This window comes from Liolophura sinensis, chromosome 7 (genome assembly GCF_032854445.1).
Source record: "Liolophura sinensis isolate JHLJ2023 chromosome 7, CUHK_Ljap_v2, whole genome shotgun sequence".
Classification (NCBI taxonomy): domain Eukaryota; kingdom Metazoa; phylum Mollusca; class Polyplacophora; order Chitonida; family Chitonidae; genus Liolophura; species Liolophura sinensis.
Window position 1 is genome coordinate 43,123,157 of NC_088301.1, and position 22,110 is coordinate 43,145,266.

The 22,110-nt window shown below is 37.1% G+C and overlaps 1 protein-coding gene across 2 annotated transcripts in view; it reads left to right on the forward strand.

The window, feature by feature from the left end:
* The first annotated feature begins 1,355 nt into the window (after window positions 1–1,355).
* LOC135470052 (cadherin-like and PC-esterase domain-containing protein 1) overlaps window positions 1,356–22,110 on the forward strand; it is a 47,566-nt gene continuing 26,811 nt past the window's right edge. The window contains exons 1-2 of one of the 2 annotated variants that reach the window (XM_064748764.1): window positions 1,356–1,466; window positions 17,850–18,186. In XM_064748764.1, the coding sequence (XP_064604834.1) occupies window positions 17,896–18,186 (291 nt within the window). In that variant the 5' untranslated portion in view covers window positions 1,356–1,466; window positions 17,850–17,895. Of the gene's footprint in view, window positions 1,467–17,471; window positions 17,525–17,849; window positions 18,187–22,110 lie in introns of those variants that run through there. The other variant, XM_064748766.1, reaches the window with a different exon arrangement.

Consider the following 22,110-nt stretch of genomic DNA (forward strand, 5'->3'; position numbering starts at 1 on the left):
ATTAATGCTATGATGTTTTTTCAAGTTATGTGTTCGTGATAATTTATTGCATGACAGTTCAATATGTTAGTGAATATTTCCGCTGGTAACGTTACGTCCATCAGAATTTTTTAAGTTATTGATCATCAACTGATAGATAAAGCTAATCTGCTGTGACAGTGAAAACTTTGCACACTTCCATACCAGCCTGTCTAACTACTGGGTGGGGCACAACGTAGAAAACATCTTGTAAAGTGGGATAGCTCTCCCCACTTGTCTTCACTACTACATGTATTTCAGAAAGTTATACCATGTTTCTTACAGACTGAGCAGTTTTTGTGAGTGGAAGATGTGATTTTTTTGTTTTATAGGGGAGAGAGAGGTGGGTGACTGCACTGCAGTTGTGGGTTTGTTAATGTTTATGTTGCAGACCACTACTTATGTGTTATGGCTTACTTATATCATGAAATATTCCATGTTCATGAACTTATATCCTGTAGCCATATAGTGAAATCCCATGCTCATGAACTCATATTGCTTAATTGCATGGTCATGAAATATCCCACAGCCATGCTCTCAAATTAGATGTCCCCTTGTTCTCATGAATTCACATTCTATGGTCATGAATGCATATCTCATGGTCATGAACTCACATCCCATAGTCATGAACTCATATCCCATGCATAGCCATAAACTCATATCCCATGGCCATGAACTTGTATGCCATGGTCAAAAACTTATACCATATAGGGCCATATAGAAAAAATTCCATGGCTATGAACTCGTAAAACCTCAAGACTAAGAACACAAAGCCCATGTTTATGAACTCATATCTCAGGGCCATGAACTCAAATTCCATGGTCAAGAACTCAAATCCCATTTTTATGAACTCAATTCCCATGGCTACTAAACTCAGAACCAATGGTCATGTACTCTTATTCCATGGACATATACTTATATCCAAGCCCCTCTGCTCATATCCCATGGCCAGGTACTACCATCTGATCATCAACTGCATGTACACTGTACTCAATCATATTTCATGGTATGTACTTACATCAGGTATAAATGTAATTCAAGTCAACTTGTGTTGCAAAAAAGAAACAAAGTATAAAGTATTTTATGCCAGTAGAATGACAGAAGAATCATGTTTGTATGTTCAGATTTATCTGGAGTTAACTTTGTCTTGATGATCAGGACCCCTTACCCCTATGGCAGAGCTGGGCTGGGCTCCCCTATACCCAGGAGTGGACTGACCCAGTTAGAGACATTGCTGTGTGAACTGGGGATGAAGCTTGAGTAACAGCTGAGGGATGTGGGTTCCAACTCCCTGCTTCCTCTGGTGTAAGCATAATTGTCCTCTTTCTGTGTTTACATGTCTAGCAAGTACACTTGGTGCATCATTTACCTTGCTAAGTAGAACAAAACAAAGAGCAATTTAATGGAGGTAGATATGTGCAATACCATGTGATCGTGTGGTTTGTGTGGTAAGTATAGTCACAGGTTCCACTCCGAGCTGATGTTCGCATCTTTCTGTTGTAAACTGCAAACAGCATATTATTCCAAGCACATACATGGAAAACTTCTCTATTTACATCAGTATTATGCTTGATAACAGTGTTGGTATCCAAACCTAAACATCCCAAAAGAATTAACAAGAAGTTGTTATCTATCTAATTTTGTCATGTTTTGCAACTTCGGTTAATGTCTCTAAGACAGGTCCTTTGTTTAAGTGTTTGGAATATATTTTTATGATACAGAAGTGTTTCCCCAAACTGCCTGAAAAGCTTTATGTATTGTTTAATGAATCTTCAGATCTCTATTGTTGCATGTTTTAGGTCTGAATTACAGTTGTATATATATGAACTTGTGAAAAAAAAGAGCGCATTGCATTTTGGTGTATTCAGTCCATATCTTTCTATACAAACTCAGTCTTTGAATGAAGCTAGTTTTGGGCTGCTGTGGACAAGCATGTGAAAAAAAAGTCAAATTAAATGAAAATGCAGCAAATCTTGAGAAAAGATTTAGAAATATACCTGGTAGCTTATATAGTAAAATGACACACAAGGTGGAGGTTCAATCCCAGCCTTGGATTTGTGTAAAACAATTTGTGGATTTCTCCCACACTCTCACTGCTTCAACATGTGGTCAGTGAAGCTCTTGTGATACTTTTTGTGGTTTAATGTTTATTGGAAGACCTCTTGTCATCCACCATTATGTTGTGTGCACATCTTTATGTCTCATGTGAAAAAAAAAGTATAAGAGAGTTTGTTTTTGCCCATGATTGGTGATTTATCCCTGCCATTCTGTTTCCCATCATGTTTCTCATCTGGTTGCTATCATGCATGTGAGAAATTCTTGATATTGTATTGAACAGCTATCAAATAAAATAAATAAATCATATGTATTGAAATATATGCATTTTCCATGATAGGCTTTTAATGTTATATGTTTTATGTAACGGTACATTCTCAAGACCTATTACAGTTCCCAGTATATAAATAGAGCTAATTGAGTGGTGGCCCTACAACCTTTTGAACGAATGTATGCATAAGGATATGGGTAGCTGCAAATGTCTCTTAATTATAGAAAAATCAATGCACGGTAATCAAACTACTTCTGTGTAAGTCAGTGACTGGAGTCAACTGGCTATATAATATCTCTGACAACATCTGAGTCAGTAGATGATAAGGACATCCTGACATATGGGTGGAATCTTGTAGTCAGAATCAATTGGTAACAAGATATGGAGTATTCTGATATGACAATGCAGTCTGGCTTAAAGCTTTGCTTTCAAGAGGAGGGGTTTTGTCTCCCTGTCCTAGGCCCTTGTTTGGACCTGTTCACTGGGGTGAGTCATTTCAGACCTCAGGGAGATGGACAGCTGATTGACCCCTCACCTCCCATGTTCTTAGCTGTGCTTGTTATAGAAATCCCTCATCCACTGCATTGATTGATTTTAACTGGTGTTTGGACAGTGCACTCAAGAATATTTCACTTTTAGAACAATCCTAACTTTTATGGGTGTAAGAAATGGAGCAGCCAATGCAGATTAAACCACGTGACTTTGGCCAATAACTGACAAACTTACACATGTTTGACACTCATATTGTCATGCCATGTTCATGGTGGACTCCAGCACATGTTGGCTTTAATTAAGAATTCTCTCCAGTGGTATGTAGGAAGGTCTGTCAGCAACCTGCAGATAGTCATGGGTTTTCTAGAGCCCATTTTCCTCCCACTATAATGCTGGCTGCCATGGCATAAGTCAAATCTCTTGTTGAATACGGTCTAAAACTCCAATCTAATCAATCCATAAATCTTGAATGTTTATTGGCACCAAGTCTCACATAACTGTGAAATGTTTAGAATTCATTACCTGAGTCTGGGATGCATCCAATACCTCCTGTGTACTGGCCATTAGGTACTTAACGTTTGGTCCACAACTGGCCTTTTTGCTGCATATATGAGTTACAACCTGCAGAAGTCTTTCTCATGTGTCATATGTGGTTAGCGGGCAATGTTGACTGTGAATTCAGTATAACTTTATGTTTGGTCTACAATATCATATCTGTTAATTCACTAGTGAAGATTGAGGCTTTTTAATCTATGTACATTATTCATGTTACATGCATCATGTGTTAATTTATATCTGTCTGCCACTGTTTATGCAAACTTTCAATTCTGAAGCATGCTTGTGTGATTCATACAAGTCCAGTTTTGTGGTACTGAAATTTGAGACTGATCAAAGACAGTGGCCCACCTCACTGATGAAGGGGCTATATCCTGTTGGGTGGAGGGAGTGATGAGTGACCTGGACAGCAATACTGGTCATTGATAGCTACTCTGTTTAAGTGAAGTGCACACTATGTCTTTGTGAAGTTATCAACACTTAAAGTGGGTATGTAAGATAGTACTCTGTAGAGAGGAAAATTCAAGCAGTGTTTTAGCATGTGTAGTCCTTTTAAGAAGACACATCTCGCCCAGGAATATGTGTGTCAGTTTTGTTGTATATCTTGTCTGGAAAGATTTAAGTGTTATTATTTTTAGGGAAGTTATGTTACATGCATGACTTAAAAATCACACCAAAAAGTGCATTTTCATAGGCAAATGAGTGTCATAAAATATTACTTTCAGTGCTGAAACTATACTTTTCCAGTTGGCTTGAACTAACCTCAAAACATCTCTATATAAAGATGAATAAAAGTCTCAGACAACAACTTAATTATAGCCAAAATTTTAGGTCATTTACAGTAGTTTAATTGTAAACTGTGGTCTGGCCAGACTCCTTGGCTCTGCTGATAACATGGGGAGAGTTTGGCAGCTGATATCTCACCAATTACCCTTGAAAGTCAAGAGGACAACATGACAAAATCCTTGCCTGCTGAGATAACCAATCTATGGTTAATCTAACTCATACTAATGTTATTTCTACAAGACCATATCTCCTGGTTTCGCCATGCTTAAATTCTAATCTCTAGAATCACAGCACATTCAGAGAATAGTGAAAGGTCACCTCATATGGTATTTGAATGGATATGAAAGGAAAATAAAGGTACTGTTCAGTATTTGAACTATCAAATCTATGTTCGCACTTTTTAAAGCTTCAAAGCAGAATATTTAGAACCTAATTCATTAAAAATATATGCTGAAATATGCCTAGTATGTGTAAAGTAATTATCCTTCAGACCACACAGCCTTTGCAATGTACATGACACTCTTTTAGGCATGTTGATAAAAATAGTCATACATAAAATATTGAGAAAAAACATTTGAATCATTAAAATGAGTTCTCATGCCTCAGTACAGTTGGAGAGACTTTACATGGTGGTTCAAACATCTGTATATATGTTACAGGATGAAGGGTTATGAGAGAATCGCATTTCAGAACCACTGAATTTTTTTTACAGAACTAGCAACATGAACCACGTTCTCTTTGTTTTATATTACATTTCACTCAATGACCAGATTTTGGTATGACTCCAACCTTGTATTAAATTGCTTGGACATAAAACACGGATTGTAGATTTCCAAAAACTTTATATTTAATGACTTCCTTGGTGTGGCATTTTTATGGGTTCTTTATGTTCACCAACTAAAGAGACAGTATATCAGTTGTCTGAAGGCATTTTAACCAAAAGAGTTCCATTGCTAGCTACTGACATTTAACTGGTATGATAAAATCGGGCCAGTGGGGATTAAGCTCAAAGGTTGTCCAGGTATAGAAGGCTCTTGAAAAACCAGTTATTTAGAAGGGTTGGGATGAGATAGGGTAATATTAAGTATTACATGTACAATGCACAGCTCAACAATTAAGGGTCTTTTGTAACTGAGGTTAAATGGGAGGGTGGAAATGTTAGTTTTACTATCAGCTACTTTTTACTTTTCATTTTTGAATTTTTGGGGGGTTTGTTGATGTTGAACGTTGCTTTCAACATTATTATAACTGTAGTCATTGCACAAACTCTGTGTAGCAGGCTGTTTATAATGCTGCCTCACTGACAAGCCATGCAAAAGGATGGACACTAAATGTACATTGACATTGTATGGACCAACCAGTACATGTAGCATATCCCCATTTACAGAACAGCATGTGTGGAAGTAAAGGTGTGCAAGTCCTAGCCATGGCCTAAATCAGGCATTACTTTTGATCTCACACTCCAGCTGGAGATGCTGTAACCATTTGGTCATTATGGTGTGGTCTGTAATTATTTCAAAAACAAAAATTTTACAATCTTTAAATTCGTTTGAACATAGGATGGATGTACCCAACTAGTTCACGAGTCCATAACAGTGTCGTACTCCAATCTATACAGCTGTGTTAAGTACCACCATAAATAAGAACATGAAAATTGGGTGTTGTTTTAGAAGAACTTGCCAGACATATTAATTCCAGGTGTTTCCCTGTTAACCAGCTTTTCTGTGTGTATGTTATCAAGGTTGATGTTGATCATGTTTTTCTTGGTTTGACGTTTTTGATATATTTCTCAGTTATTTCATTCAATATATTCCATTTTACCTATGTGTCCTATGAGACCTGGTCTTAAAAAAATGCTAAAATATTTAGGATGTACACCTGAGTATATTAATGCAGAGTACTTAGATACATGTATACATGTATTTTGTGTTGTGAACATTTGATATATGGTGCATAATTACAGAGTAAGTTTATGAAGGCCACTGGGGCCTCTGTGGCTCAGTTGGTTAGCATGCTAGCACAGCGTAATGACTCAGGAGCCTCTCACTAATGCAGTTGCCAGCTCATGCTGGCATTTTCTCCGATCTGCCAGCAACCTGTTGATGGTCATGGGTTTCCCCCAGGGTCTGCCTGGTTTCCTCCCACCATAATGCTGGGTGCCGTAGAACAAGTGAAATATTCTTGAGTACGGCGTAAAACATCCATCAAATAAATAAATAAATATAAAGGCCACTTTCGAAGGGTAACATCACAAACATGCAGCTAAGTGACATTTGAGTTCAGTATGTGTGTGTGTACCCAAATGTTAATAAGCTTGAACTTTATTAATTGCATGTGGCTTAGTATATGAATTATGTCTCTTAATAGGCTGTAGCCTAAAGCTGGATTTGATCAGTATGTTTATTATTTGCCTAATTGCCACACATGAATTGTAGATCATGTTGATCATAGCAATATATTATAAGGAAAATGTATTTTTTTGAAACTATAATGTTTTAAAGTCAGAATCTGACTATTTCCTCTGACTATTTTCATAGTGGTAAAGTCAAAGAACGCCATAAAAATTGGTGTCAATAGAATCGCCATTGACACTTATGGGACTCATTACTTTATGATTGACTATACAGCATAAAATATAACTGAAAGATGATATGAATAAACATTTATTAATTATAGAATAATAATAATATTGGTATGTACATAGAATTTGTCCAACTCTATACATTTGGCATTAACTGTGGCCATGAACAACCACTATTTCTCATTAGTGGTTGTAGTATCCATCCCGGCCAATGCCTAATATACTAACTGTACTAAGTTGTGTGGATGAGTAATATACTATACTGAAACCCAGGAATCTGAGATACATGTACACAGATGAGACACTGACAGGCAACCTGACTGAAAGTCTCTACCACTAACCCAATTTTGGGGCAAACTTTTACACAAGTGTGCTAATAATTGTAAAATGTCACTGCTCGGACTTCAGTGAATGTGTTTGCATTCCAGGGAGAGGCCCCAGACCTTCATGCTTCTCCCATTGTCCACTTCAAATGCTGTGCTTGTTTTATTCATTTGTGTGCCTGTCCTGACTTTTCAGGCTGACTTTGGATAAGCTATTGGACAAAATCCTCCATATGCTAGATGAGCAAGTCTGGCAGTCAGTCATACAGTTAATTACATGCCATGAAAGGGATTACTTTATTAATGTGGCATTACTTTATTAAAGTGGCATTTCAGTAAAAATCATTATTTTATAGGTGATCTTGTATAAATGATTGGGGCCTTCGTGGCTCAGTTGGTTAGCGCGCTACCACATAATGACCCAGGAGCCTCTCACCAATGTGGTTGCTGTGGGTTCAAGTCCAGCTCATGCTGGTTACCTCTCTGGCCGTATGTGGGAAGGTCTGCCTGCAACCTGTGGGTGATTGTGGGTTTCTCTCAGACTCCACCCAGTTTCCTCTCACCATAATGCTGGCTGCTGTCATGTAAGTGAAATATATACAATATATATTGAAAATATTGTAACACCTTAAAATCTTGATTATCATGAATATCAGATATATTTTAATTAGAATACAAATTTAGATTGTTGCTTTTATGTCAGAAACTTGTTTCCCTTAGATTTAAAAAGGTTCTGTTCATAGCAGGATGGTGTATCCAGAAAGCTGGACATACTCAATGTTATACCATAACAGGTCCTATTCATAACAGACAAAATGGATATTGTGTAGACTGCATAGTGGTGAAATTGGTTGTCTTTGCATTTCAATATTTTATAAACATTTTCGACAGATGGGAAATTTACTATAGGTCAGTTGCTTTAAAATGGTTCAGCGTGACAATCAGGCCAATTTGCAGGTTTCAAACTTCTTCGTAAGCCTGATTAATATTCCCTTGTCCTATTATCCCAGACAGCTTGCGTATACCATGCATGTAAATATGAATAAAGATAAATTTCAACATCAACTGGTACTTTATGTACATGTATGCATGCATATATATTTCCCCCCTTTAGTTCTAGAATCTTCATAATGTTGTTGTAACAGACAACAGTTTGGGTGACCCCTGACCTTTGTGACCTCTGAGGTCAGTGTAATTTGGTAGCTCACTCCCACCTAGGGGCTATGAGGGCCATGGAGCTGCAGACTCCTGCTTGACATTTAACAGTTGCAATTCTGGCGGTGTTATTGGTGCTGGTTGGTAAAAGCCCTGTAGCAGTTCAAAGGGCATGCATCTGGCTACATGGGTAATATTCTACCCTCTCTGAGGATGTAGAGACACTTTGTGTAGGAGAAATGGGTTAACGAGTGGATGGATGCTCTGACCACTGTGATATAGTGCCACAGGCTTCCTGATCTCCACCTTTATCTTGGATCACCCAAAGATGATAGGACTTTCAGCATAAACGGTAAGTGGTGATATACTTCCCCAGGTCTACATTTATGTCAACATGGTGTAGGAAAGGTGTAAGATGATGTCCACTTTTCTTGGGAACTGGCAAAAGAGGAAGTTGTACTTCTCTGTACTCTAGTGTTACAAACTTGAGACGACTTAACAGCATAGGCTTTGTATACTGATACATGTACTTAGGCTTCATACTGTACTCTGTACAAAACATAAAGATATAAAGAAAACAGTTCTCTTGCCCTTCATCTCTGCCCTACTTTGTTTGACAAACTTTGAACCTGATCATGATTATGAACATTTAGTAAAATTGAGCTCATATCTTTAAAATCATAATGCTGCTTGGCACATCTCATGGGCAGTTTTGTTTTAAGAGGTTACTGATACAAGTAAGAAAAAGTTAGAATGATTTTAAATCTGTTCCTCCTAAATTCAAACAATTGAAAAGATGATGGAGGGGAAAAACCACATTCATGTACAACTTTATGGTGACTATTCTTTAAATTGGCCATATAAGGCATCATAAGGTGGATAAGTGTACATGTGGGTGTCCATATACCTCTTGTTGGATGCGTTGGAGATTAAGGGGTGTTGACTCCCTTGTGGACATGTAAATATTGTTGCCTATGCGGGTTGATGACCATTCAGACTTTTTTGGTAACAGGTGTGGCTCCTTACCTGTGTATGGTTGGTGGACCTGGTGTTGACAGATTTTAGGAGTTTGAGGTCTGTGAAGTCTACTAGATCTGTCCAGGGTTATCACCTCACTCATTTGCTTACATGTACATTTTAATGTTTGCCTTGCTTAGTTCCCATTGTTATACTGATAACTAACATTTTTAAAATCACATGCTCCTGTAGGAAATCTTGCAATAAATATGTGCTGATAGGCAGCATGTGGGATAGTATGACAAGATGGAGGGAACATAGTTTGTTTCATCTTAAAAGAGTAAATTTTTACCTGTAACATGTTCATGGAGATATTTGTTGATTTGGCTGTCTTCATCATTTGGCTATCTGGCAGTAGATCTGGCTGTGCATGGATTACCTGGTTTGTATACATGTAGATAGCCTAAGGCTTGTACAAGCTGCAGATCAGAGGAATGTTTTCCCAGGTTTTTTTTAGTTTATTCACAAGGATGACAACATGTGAGCTTTGGTCCAAATCAGGACTTGTGCAGGTCTAGGATGATTCCATGAATTGTCTTAAGTCAAATTTTAAAGTTCAGTGAAATGTTTAGTATGTAACCTGAAAAGATAAATCTGTGGCAGTTAACTATCTCAACTTAAATTGTACCCAATTTCAACTCTACAGTTCACAAGTAACCATTAAGATTAGACTTTAAATTTTGGCTCAAGGCTGTGTACTATATGTATTCATTCAGCCCTTACTTTTATCATAGCTCTAAACATGTACCCTAGACCTAGATGTGCAAGCTGCCATTTTCTGGTAAATATGGCTAGAATACTTTTAATAAGTTTAAATCAAGATTAACATCAGTTTGCATACAGAAATTTTGTCGGACACAAGAACTAGTGGAATACTTTCTTACCTGTAGAAAATGCTTTAATAATAAATTATAGATATACTGGCTGTGGCATCATCATGCTAAAATGTTACATTAATTCAGCTCACCAGATGAACAATGTTTTAAACTTTAATTCATATTAAATTTTTTTCTGAAGGTTTGCTGTGAAATAGGTAAAAACTTACACGATTATAAAAGAAGGTACTCTTCAGTATATAGTTTATCAACAGAATTATTGATGTAAACACCACAGGCCCAAGTAGTTTAATATATTTTATTGAAAAGAGGCTTGGTTCCCACAGTTGGTGAGAAGCTCATTATGCAACGGCCTATATACTGTTAATGGACCGGTACACTTGTGACAAGAGCATTACGCTCTGATTATTCGGTGCATAAGCCTTCATCAACCTGTGCCATAACGGATAGCCTGAAAACCTATGTATGATTTTTGTTGTGAGTTACCAATGTACATTTACATATTTATGTATGGTTGATAATTTGAAGGGTCTCGATATTACCAAATATTAATGTCGTCAGCCATTGATACCTCATCTGTGAATGGAAACATCCTTTGTACATTTATTAATATAAAATTATTAATAGAATGATCATGGCTTTCACAAGTGACACATTTCAGGTTGATTACATGAAATGTACAATATAAATTGATCTATACTCTTAACTGAATGAATGAAATGAAATTTTTATTTATTTTACAAGCAAAGGACTTACTTTTAGTTTTACTTTTTATACTTGCTTTTATATATTGAGAATGACGAACTAAAAGTAACTTTTTGATTCATTAATGGGCACCTAACCTTTAAAATATGAGGTTGGAATTCACTGAAATGGGTGATATGATCCCAGGTTGACCTTAAAACTGGGCGACAGGGTTAAACAAACTCTGATGGTTTCAGAGGACTTGTTTGCACCTTGGACAGTGGAGGGAGTAGGTTAGGCATTTACCTGAGTGTGACATTCTCCTAAACCTACATCTTTGCTATCTGAGTGGTGGATAAGTGCAGATAACCCTCAGAGTTTACCTTAGGATTAAGTCTGACAATGGTCAAGCTGTTGAAAAGAATGAGAAGATCCTCCTCTTAAACTAATACGTGCTCGTGTACCTGGATACCTAAAACTAGTAACATGCTAGATGGATGGATAGACTTACCTGTCAAGAGTACTCTCACTGAATCATTTGTGTGACCATGCAGGTGTGTAAGTAATGTATCTTCAACCATGATTATGTATAATTTGTATTTACCTGTACAGGAGTGTTCTAGAAAGAAATGCTCTTATTTCCTGCTATAAATGTAAAAATTCTTTGGCATATACCCCTTTTAAATTTAGTCGAGTTTAGGTGATAATTGCTTACTTTTGAGATTACTGCTAGGTTTACTAAGAAACTTTGTCATTCTGAAGTTTGTGCTCTGGGTGTTTAACACTTCAGCAATCCAAATTTGTTCTGATAATTTAGAAGCTAAAAGTGTACCATATACATGTAATTCAAGAGTTCTTGTTAAATATCAAAATTTGTAGGTCATGATAATATATGTGCATATTGGAATATCCATATATGTGTTTAGAAATAACCCAAAATGTTTGCCAATGCGATCGCTGTGAGTTCAAGTCCAGCTCATACTGGATTCCTCTCCGGCCATACGAAGGAAGGTCTGCCAGCAACACGCAGATGGACGTGGGTTTCCCCCGGGCTCTGTGCGGTTTCCACCAACTATAATACTGGCCGCTATCGTATAAGTGAAATATTCTTGAGTACAGTGTAAAACACCAGTCAAATATATAAATAAATCCAAATGTTTGCTTTTGTGACAATGCACCCTTCTTCAGGAAAGTGATGACCATTTTGTTGTCATTGAACATTTACCTGTTGTCTCACCTGTTTGTCTGATTAGCTGATAGTTCCAAGATTCCTTTGTTTGTATATGTATTTATCTATGTCACCCTGCGTGGTGTCCTGATATGATGCACACAGGTAAATCACGCTGTCTAGTAGTTTCCAGACAGCTTAATTAAAGGTGCGTCTATCACTTAAGAATTTGCAAGACACCTTCCAACTGGGTGGTCTGCCATGAGATTTCAGTTATTACACTCAAGGGGACTTACTAAGAATAGATTCATGTATCCGCCTACCTTAAAATCAAACCTGCAATTAAGTGTTAACTTGAAAAGTGAATACCAGTAAGTTAAAGTTTTCAACATCAGTGAGATGAGCGTGAAGTGAAATATCATTCCATCCAGTATACTTTGGATGCATTTATTCATTAGCCAGAGATTGCCACGATATGGCTGAGATAGTGCCAATGTAATGTTAACCATATTCATTCATTCATTAACCACAATTTTTTTAAAGCATATAGCAAAATTGTCCCATGTTGTAAAAAAAATGTAGTTTGTTGGCTGGTTGTCTATAGGCCTTCCCACCTACTTCTAGTTCTAAGGCAGGTTAGAACCCAATCCCTGGGGATGGGAATATGGACTGGGGGTAGGCAGGCTTTCTCTGTCCTACCCACCCTCTCTACATACAGGGATCAGCGTATGGGCCTGGAGGTAAGGCCTTTGTGCTTCAGTAAAGTTTAGACAGCTGGTTCCAGGGGTAAAACCCAATTTAAAAGTAATTGCCCTTTCTACTCCTGATCTTTTTGTCATCATACTATTTTTCCACTTTTTCAGTGTCACCTGAGTTTGCAACAGATGTAAAGATCAATTTTAAATCTCAGACAACAAAGGGTTCACACTTGAGTGGATCCAGAATAAATCACATGTATGTAAACAGCGTATTCAGCCATTTGATTATTCTTCTGTATTACAAGAAGCAGTAGTTTTGGTATTAAAAATCATCTCCAGTCCATGCACTTGGCAATCATGTCATGCGTACATATACATATATGTAGTATATGATCTCTTAAATTTTTTAAATACTGGTATCTTAATTCCCCTGTTTATTTTTTATGTGTTGCAAAGATGTGTGCAATTCTGCTATAATTCAGATTTTGATTCAATTTACATGGGGTCTTTATGGGGAGCTTACTGTATGGATATAGGTTTTAGTTCATCAAGCTATCAGGTAGTAAAACAGAATCACTGGCACAGCACACTGGAAACCACATCTTAATAACAGCATTCATCTCAGGAACCTGAAAGTAAAATGGAAAGTTAAAAACAAGCAAAATTTGTAAATAAAGGCCTTTGTTAAGGAACAGAACTATCTTTTAATCCTTTTCAATGTAGAATAAAATGTGGAAGTAGATAAGGTACATGTATTCTTACAAGTTTGTTACTTGGTTACTAGTATATACAACATTTGGCTCAACCTCCAACAAAGCAGGGAAATACATGTATATGCCAGTTTTGCTAACATAATCCCTTGGGTCCTCATGTAGGAACCCTCTGAGGTTGTTTTTGTAACCTGTTAGTATATTGGTTTGTAAATTGTTTCAGTATCAGTGTCAGAAACGAACAGGTGAGCTACCAGGCAGGTAGTCTGGTGGCGTAAAATGCTAAATCAACCACCAGTGGTGTGCTGAGTCTGAAAACAACAGCTACTGAATACAGTTGTTGCCACCATCACATGATGTCTCTACTCCAGTGATGTAGTTTCACATTACATTAACTGTATACACAGATAGGATTGGATTTCATTTGAACTCTTTTGCGTTGTCAAAGAAGCCAAAAGGTGATCCTCAGGCTTGTCCATTCCTCTTCTGATACTAACCATTACTGTTTTCACTTAAAGTTTTGACTGTGAGAAATGCACTTTCGGAAGCACATAAAGGGCTTAAAGTGATATTTTTTATGCCAAAACTTACATTTTTCTGATAAGAATTTAATCAAGCCTAATGAAAATCTATAAGTTGTCATATACAGTTGATAAATCAGTCAGAATGAAGCAAAATATGTCACCTGAAAATGCTAAACTAAACAGGGGAAACACTGGACGAAGTACTAAACTTTAGGTCAAACACAGTATAAGCTTAAATTCCATTATACTACTGAGATAATTTTACCCTGTCTTTTTTCACACCAGGTGAAGTACTGAACTTAAGGTGAAATACAGTTTAAGCAAAAACGTCCATTGTAGCACTGAGATAATTTTACCATGTTTTGTTTTCCCACAGGGTGAAGTCCTGAACTTAAGGTGAAATACAGTTTAAGCCAAAACTTCCATCATAGCGCTGAAATAATTTTTCCAAGTTTGTTTTGTACCAGTGGGATTACAATGAAAAGCCAATGCAATTGTGCTACATCAATCAAACATAATTCATTAGAGCATATTGTTTTAGTGTATAATTAGTCAGCAGTTTATATGTCTTCAAGAATGGATGTCCGTTTGGTCCTTATTAAGCATTTATTCAACACACAATATTGTTGCATATGACCTTGGCTGTGTTTGCACAGTAAGACAATAAGAATACAATGAGGTTTCCAAGTAGAAAGAGCCATCAAAAGGAAGAGAAATACATATTAACAAAGAACAATTAACACATGATTCAGTTTCCAAGTAGAAAGAGCCATCAAAAGGAAGAGAAATACATATTAACAAAGAACAATTAACACATGGTTCAAAACAGAGCAGCTACATTTAGGGGTTATATACTTTAGTAGAAGTAGTTCCCTTCAACCATTAATACACTGTAGTTGTCAAATAGTTTTTTTCAGTGTTACTTTTTACTGTAAAAGTACATGAAGTTCCTGAGCTTAGTACACAAATATCAAGTTGCATGGTGATGGATACAGCATTTGGCCTCATTCATGTGAACCAGAACTTTCTGGCCTGTCTGCTCAGAGATGTTAGATAATTAATAGTGCCATAACATCTGCCAGATTCTGTACAGGCCATGGGCCTTTTATCACTACTGTATAAGATTATGGTGCTTTGGATTCCTACAAGGGAGTGAACTGAAAACCCTAGGCTCTACATGGGGTGTAAACAGTGGTGAAATCTTCAGGGTTGTTTGTTTTACCCCTTGCCTGGAAGGGCATCTAGCACATGACACCAACTTAGGGACAAGGAAATCTGAACCCTCTTTGGGTAGTTCGGTGGAAGTCAGGAATGGCTTACTGAAGGTTGAAAGTCAGAGAAAACAGTTTACCATGACAGTAACACATCACATGTTAATAAAAAATTAAAAGGTGAAGCTAATTAAAAATAAATATGCTAACACAATGCAGTTTGATTCAGAAGGTATTTAAAAATTAATAGGAAGTGCTAATTGAAATAAATGAATAAACCAGTGCAATTTGATTCAAAACAATCTATGATGTCAGTAACACGTCACAAGATATTACAAAGTTAAAAAGAAAAGCTGATTAAGAAAAATAAATAAACCAATAAGAATTTGATCCATATGTTTCATATATTTATTTCTTCTTGTTTCATTGTCTAAGTAAGAAAAATTTTATGTATGATTGTGAGACATTTAACTGAAAAGTACTAAATGTGCATGCAGCTGTTCATATGATGCACTCAGGGTGCATCAGGGTTTTTAGTTTTGTTGAGCCCTTGTTTTGTAGAGTGCTAAAGTGTCCTATTGTTTCTTAAGACTGGCATCTGTCCAGGGGCAAATCAGTGCAAGAACCAACATTGTACACCTGTCAATCAGCTGAGTCTGAATGAAATGATGGACAATAATTAGACTGGGCGTGTTACTGCCTACACTAATCAGGGAAAGACCACCAAGATTAGAGCGAAATGTTTGACCAGTCAGGGCTATGGTCCAGTGGTCAGTGATACATGGAGATTATGGTGGGCCTGGTCAGTTGTAATGGTTCTTTAGGCTCTGGATCAGTTCTTGGTAATGTATCAGACCACATGTATGTCAGCGAGAAGAACATACTTAGTGGGCCTGATGACTGATGAATACTGACATGCAGTAATCAGTCTAATAACATGATTTGTGTGATGTGCAGACCTTTTTCCCATTCAGAGTGTCATGATGTGTATTCACACCTGTAATTGTTCTACCACACAGTGCATGTAGCCTACACCTTTGCAACTGCCAAACCGTTAACAACGGAAACATTAGTTCGGTAAAACACGAGAGAAGTTTTGATGTTTGAAGAGTGTTTTCTCAATGAGCTATGTATTTTCATATTTCTCAAATGCATGTGCTGGAAACAGTCAATCTGTTTTGGTCATATTATATCAAAATTCAATAATATGAACTTTATCATATTATAAATAAAGTCCCAAATCATAGATAGCTATTACTCACCACTGTTGCAAAATACTTAATCATGAATGTTGCTTACTTTTTTGTGAAGAACACATGATTAAACTTGGTAAGCTTGACTTGATAAGCCCTTATCTACCAATGTTCATTAAACTTTTCATCTAAAACTTTTAAAATGGCATAAGTGAATGTTATTATATTATAGTTTTAATATTAATAGTTTAATAATAATTGTTAATCCAGGCTAGCTGACCACTGAATGTTACATGTTGACATTTTACAAGTGGTTTTCCTGGGATAAACCCTGGTGTACAAGTGCAGCTTCTTCCCTTACAGTACAATACATGTACATTATAGGAGGGGCAGGCTTGGAGGCACTGAGGCTGACCAAGCATCTGTGGTATGGAATGAATGAGGGTTAAGTTCCAGAGGTCTAAGTACTTGGACCATCAGGCTGGGGACTGACAGGAAAGTAATGGAGTGAGAGTTAAAATGTGATTCAGTGATAGCTTTATGGCAGCCAGCTTCATGGGAATCTTACACTCAGCTTTTCTCACTCTGAGAGAAAATGTCTGCTCATTTCCATTCTGCTATATCCCACTTCTGTTTTCTAACTCTAGGCTTATGGTTGTCACATATAGCAAGTTGACTTAACACATGAATATTAAAAACTTGTGCTGCATAGTATATGCACATGTTATGGTTTTGTTATTTTAGCTGTGAGATGCATAGTCTGTGGCAAACATTAGAAACAACTCTAAAAAGTGGTACGGGTAAATGTGATGCTATTTATTTAGAAATATTTATCAAACCACATGAAACCTGGAGATCTCAAGTACCGGTACCTACATGTATATCTCTCCTCAGGAGAATGGTGTACAAGTTTTAAGGACATCCAGTAAGCAGTACAGTTGTCCCAACTTGAGGTGCTGAAAGTTATCTTCGCCTGTGGTATAACGTTAAGGAATTGAAGAAACCCTATCCTTTCCCCTGGCCTGTCAGGGAGCAAAACACAGGTCCCCTTTCACCCAATAGTTGCCAGTTCCCCAAGGCTTAAGAGGGCCAGGATGAAGGAGTCTGGTAATTCGCCCAGCCCTGTGAAGCTGGTTTGATGAGACCACATGGGAGCATATGGCCACATGGTAAAGGAAACTAGGAATTAATACTCACAACCATTCACAGCTGTAAATCATGGAGTTTTCTGACCTGGCAGGCACGTGGTAGGATGCAAGCAAATCTGTCATATGTCTTTAATGTATAAACACTAGCCACTCTATGGGACTATAAAACATTCAGCTTGGTACACTATAGGCAGGCAGAGGTTTTAAGTTCTTCCACCAATGAGCTGTGACAAGGTTCATTCAAACCTGTGCTGTAATGTTATTGGTGCCCGTGCCAAAAGCTCTGTGAAATCTTGGCAGTGTGTGTTGTTGTTAATTTTTTTTTTCTCTCAAGTGGTTCTTACAACAGCATTATTTCTAGACAAATAGCTTACTACAACTTTCAGTGTTTTTGTTTTTTGTTTTTTTTTTCTCACCCTCACAGTAGTGCTGCTAAGGATACTCCCTGTGGGATGTGTATGAAATAAGACATGGTGGCGCGACACTGTGGTGGTTCAGGATCCCCACGGATGCTCTGTCGCTCTGTGCGTGACTTCTTCCTGGCCATCCTCCTCCTGTCCACCATCTCAATGACCATTCTCTACGAACTCAGTCTACCATGGATACAACGGTCAGAGAAAGAGTTCCGTCAACACATAGTCAGATCACCACAAAGACTGAAAAGTCACATGGACTGTTTTGCCAGCGAACACAGACATCAAAATGACTTCAGCGCGGACCTTAAAAACAACAGGACAGATGTTCTGTTGAAAGTACAACAGGTGAGTGCTAGTGTGTTGTGATCAAGGTTCCAACTTGTTTTTGTCTTACATGTACCTGTCCTACTGTATTTGCAATATAACATTCATAGCACCACAGGAACTCATAATATTTTTTACAAGGTATTGTGTATTACATGAATATGCTTTTCACATATACATAATTCGTTCATTGTATATAAATACAAAGTTTTATACTGTATTTGTTCTTTCATAACGTATAATTTCTTGAAGATAATTTTCAATAAACACAGTCTGAGAGTTTTTATTTTAAAAGAGCTTTAAGAAAGCTACAGAATTTATCATGTTGTGATCTTCTGACAACAGTGATGTGACTTCAGTACTAGGTGAGGATTGCTTATAACAGATCAAGCCAGATCAAATGGTTAGTGATTTTACTCCAATTTACTCCATCTTGAAGCCCGTCTTGAATCCAGCCAGATGTTTTCTTTAAACAGTTTCACTCAGCGTCTATGTCCACAATGAATTTATGGCTGTTAAGTTCCCCACTTTTATTACTGTTTACATCTCATTTTCACATTTATTGGAAATGAAAAATCTCTGTTTTTATCATCATGTTTTGAAAAATTCTTAAGAACACAGCATGTATGTTTACACAGGAGGAATACTGTTTGTATTCTCAGTAATCTTGCACCACAGTTTCAGTTTCCTGGATGGACCCTGCATGGTGTTTTTGATACTTAGGAATGAAAATTCACAAAGCATGCTTGCTCTTCTGAGTGTCAAGATAAAAGCTTTTATATATTGTTGCTTTTATTACCATAGATAAAATTATAATTGTTTGACATGTGCTTGAAGCTTGAGCTTTTCAGTGTTTTTCAGTGTTATACAGCTTCTATAAAGTTTTAGGTGACAGATGCACTGAACTATTTACACTACAAGCTTACAAAGGGATGTGTGTATTGCTAATTTGAGTGCTTTTTTCGTGTGTGTTAACTGTGTGTAACTTTTTTGGTGTAAACAGACCGTATGCTTCTTGGTCTTGTTCCAATAATTATTCAGGAAATATGAATTTGATTACCATGGGCCCATGCCAGAATGCAAAAGCCTGTTTTAGCCACATACCGGCCTATACAGTAATGACATTGGTTTTAGTTACACATGTTATCAACCCTCATGCATACCTCTTAACAGATTCAGCAGGTCATTACCTAATCAACTAATTACCTGTTTACCACAATGGCAACTTATTGGTAAAATGTGATACATGTAACTTAGATGTGCTTATGACAGATTCTGTTAATTCTGTTCGTGTGTCTCTACTAAATGCCAAACCTTTGCTGTGTAACATTGACAGCAGTTATCAGATATAGGATGATATAGGGGATGGGTTATATCAACAGCCCCTGGTTTGTTTTGGTTGCACACGCACCAGGAAAACATTACATATTTATCTGTCAAAGATCATAGTGTGGGTCAGTGATTTGGGAGGTCCTTTTTCCCCTAAAATTTAGCAGTGTCAGTGATTTGGATGTATGCTTTGCGTTTAATGTCATACCTTTTCAGTCATATGTATGGTAAATACAGTTATATTGGAAACTATCTGTACATGTGCACTAAAGTGTAAACGCTGGTTGGGCACATTCTCTATATCAATAACAAGTTGTGAAGATTTCTGAAGATTGTTTCTTGAAGCACGAAGTGATGCCTACTTGCTTTCATTTGTAAAATCCACTCTGAAAAACACTGACCATAATCCATCTTCAACCAGGAACTTTTGCTATGTTAGTGATTTGGAAGTATTGTCAATGCTGCTGGTTAGGTAACAGCCTGCTCATGTGCACTAAATTGTAAAAGTTGGTTGGACACATGCAGACAGTAACATGAAGTTGCAAATTTTTGTAGCAACCAGTTGTAGAATTCACTGTGGAAACTCTGACACTAACCATGATCAGACTGTTATTTGCCATGTCACCCCAAGAGACACGGAAAGCTAGTCTTCCGAGGCACACTTATTCCCATTTCCTCTTCACCTTTTTTCTCTTAACGGCACACTTGCTCTGAATTTGGCATTGGAATGAGTACCTGTTGAAACAATAGGTTACCCCCATTTTCAAACTCTGTAACCTCCTTCCCCAGTACACAAATAAATAGCTCAAGCATTTCTTCTCTTTCTCTTTCTGCCCAGTAGGTGCCTGTAGAGTGAATTTGATTTGAACTGGAGTTGGATGATATGTAGGATAAATGTTAATGCAATGAACTTAGTCATCAAAATGATGTCTGGATTTTCTGCCAGACATTTGTTAGATTCCTTATGTTTTGTTTCATCTTACAAATGTTTAACACTATATTATATGAGTGGCCTAATTTATTTTTAAAAAGTCATGTCAAAGAGGCCAAGGTACAAATTGTTCCTTGGTGGTACTTCTGCGAAGAAAATAAAGAATGAATGAAAAGATGCTAACCGAAATGTTGATAGAAAATAAAAGGCAAAAATGTTATAAAATGTGAACAGTGTTGCATTGCGATTAGCATGTCTTAGGGATGGGAGTTCAGCTCTGGAAACCACATACTTGTTAAAAGGATGGAGCAAGCGCTTTCAAGGTAATGTAAACAGGTGAATGATGACACCCCAGATATCTGCTAGAAGGACTTGGTATCTGACTCTGCTGTAGCAATACAGGTGTGATGACACTGGCATACAAATTCTGATACCTGGGGTAGACAATAATACAATGACTGAATGTTTAGACTTTAAGTATCAGTCTACTAAGATTATCAGATTTTTGCATGAGGTGTTCCAGAAACACATTTACACTGTGGGAAAGAATCTATTTATACTTTAAATAACCTTATCTCTACAAAACATGCATTAGTTTATTATCTTAATTGCTTTATAATTATCTTAAAGAATATTGTAGTTGTATGAGTTCTGACAAGAGAGAGGACGACTCCATCATCATTAGTAGGACAGGAGAATATCAGCCTGCCGCAAGTAGCCAATACAATGGTACTGTGTTTTAGACAGAATTTGATGGATTGGATACTGTTGAAAGGAGGAGTTTTTAACTAAAATACCACCTGTGGAAATTTGAGCCCTCAGTCAGAGGATACTAACTGGGTTTCAGTAAACAGTTGGTCTCTATTTTAAGAGCAAAATGTTGGTGTTTAACAACAACTAATGCTGGTGTTGTGTTGATGAGGACTGGCAGTGGATGAGATGGCCTGACTTGGTGTATTTATATACTCATGGAAGGAGAAAAATACATGTTCTAGCGCTTTGATCTGAAAATTTTTACAACCATTCCCTTCCAAGTGAGACATATTCCCTGAATGGAATTGACTGAAGTTTACTTTCAGTCATGACATTTTCTCATGCAAGGAAAACCATCCTTTAGAACTGGGTGTGAACAGTGTGATCACACGATCAAATCCTTTAAAAGTTTATGGCCTGTAAACATTTGGAGTTGCACCATATCATGTCTTTATTCAGACATTAATAGTTTATATATCTGTTTTTACAATAAGATTGAATCTGTTAAATCCACAGAAAAGTAGCTAACACAACAGCAATGTAACTGCAGAAATTCATTTAGACAATTTCAGTAGTTCATCTTTAATAATAAATCATTAGGAGGAGAATTTTGTAAGTATCAGAATTGTTTTTCTAGGAATTTTCTATGAATCATTATCTGTACTTTACATGTAGTCTAAATAGTATAGATTAAAAGCAGGTATAGTTAGTTTTCTGTTTTGGCAGTGTTTACTATGCATGACTTTTCAGTTAGATCATGTGCTCCCAAACATGTATAGCCTGTTTACTCCCTCTTGAGAGGGCAATAGCACTGACATATAAATACTCTCTCCACCCTCTCTCAGCTTGATGGTCTCAGTGTGATAAGCTTCAATAGTCCCACAGTGGTCTTGAGCCACATATTGTGAACCGGCAGATAAGACTTTATCAGG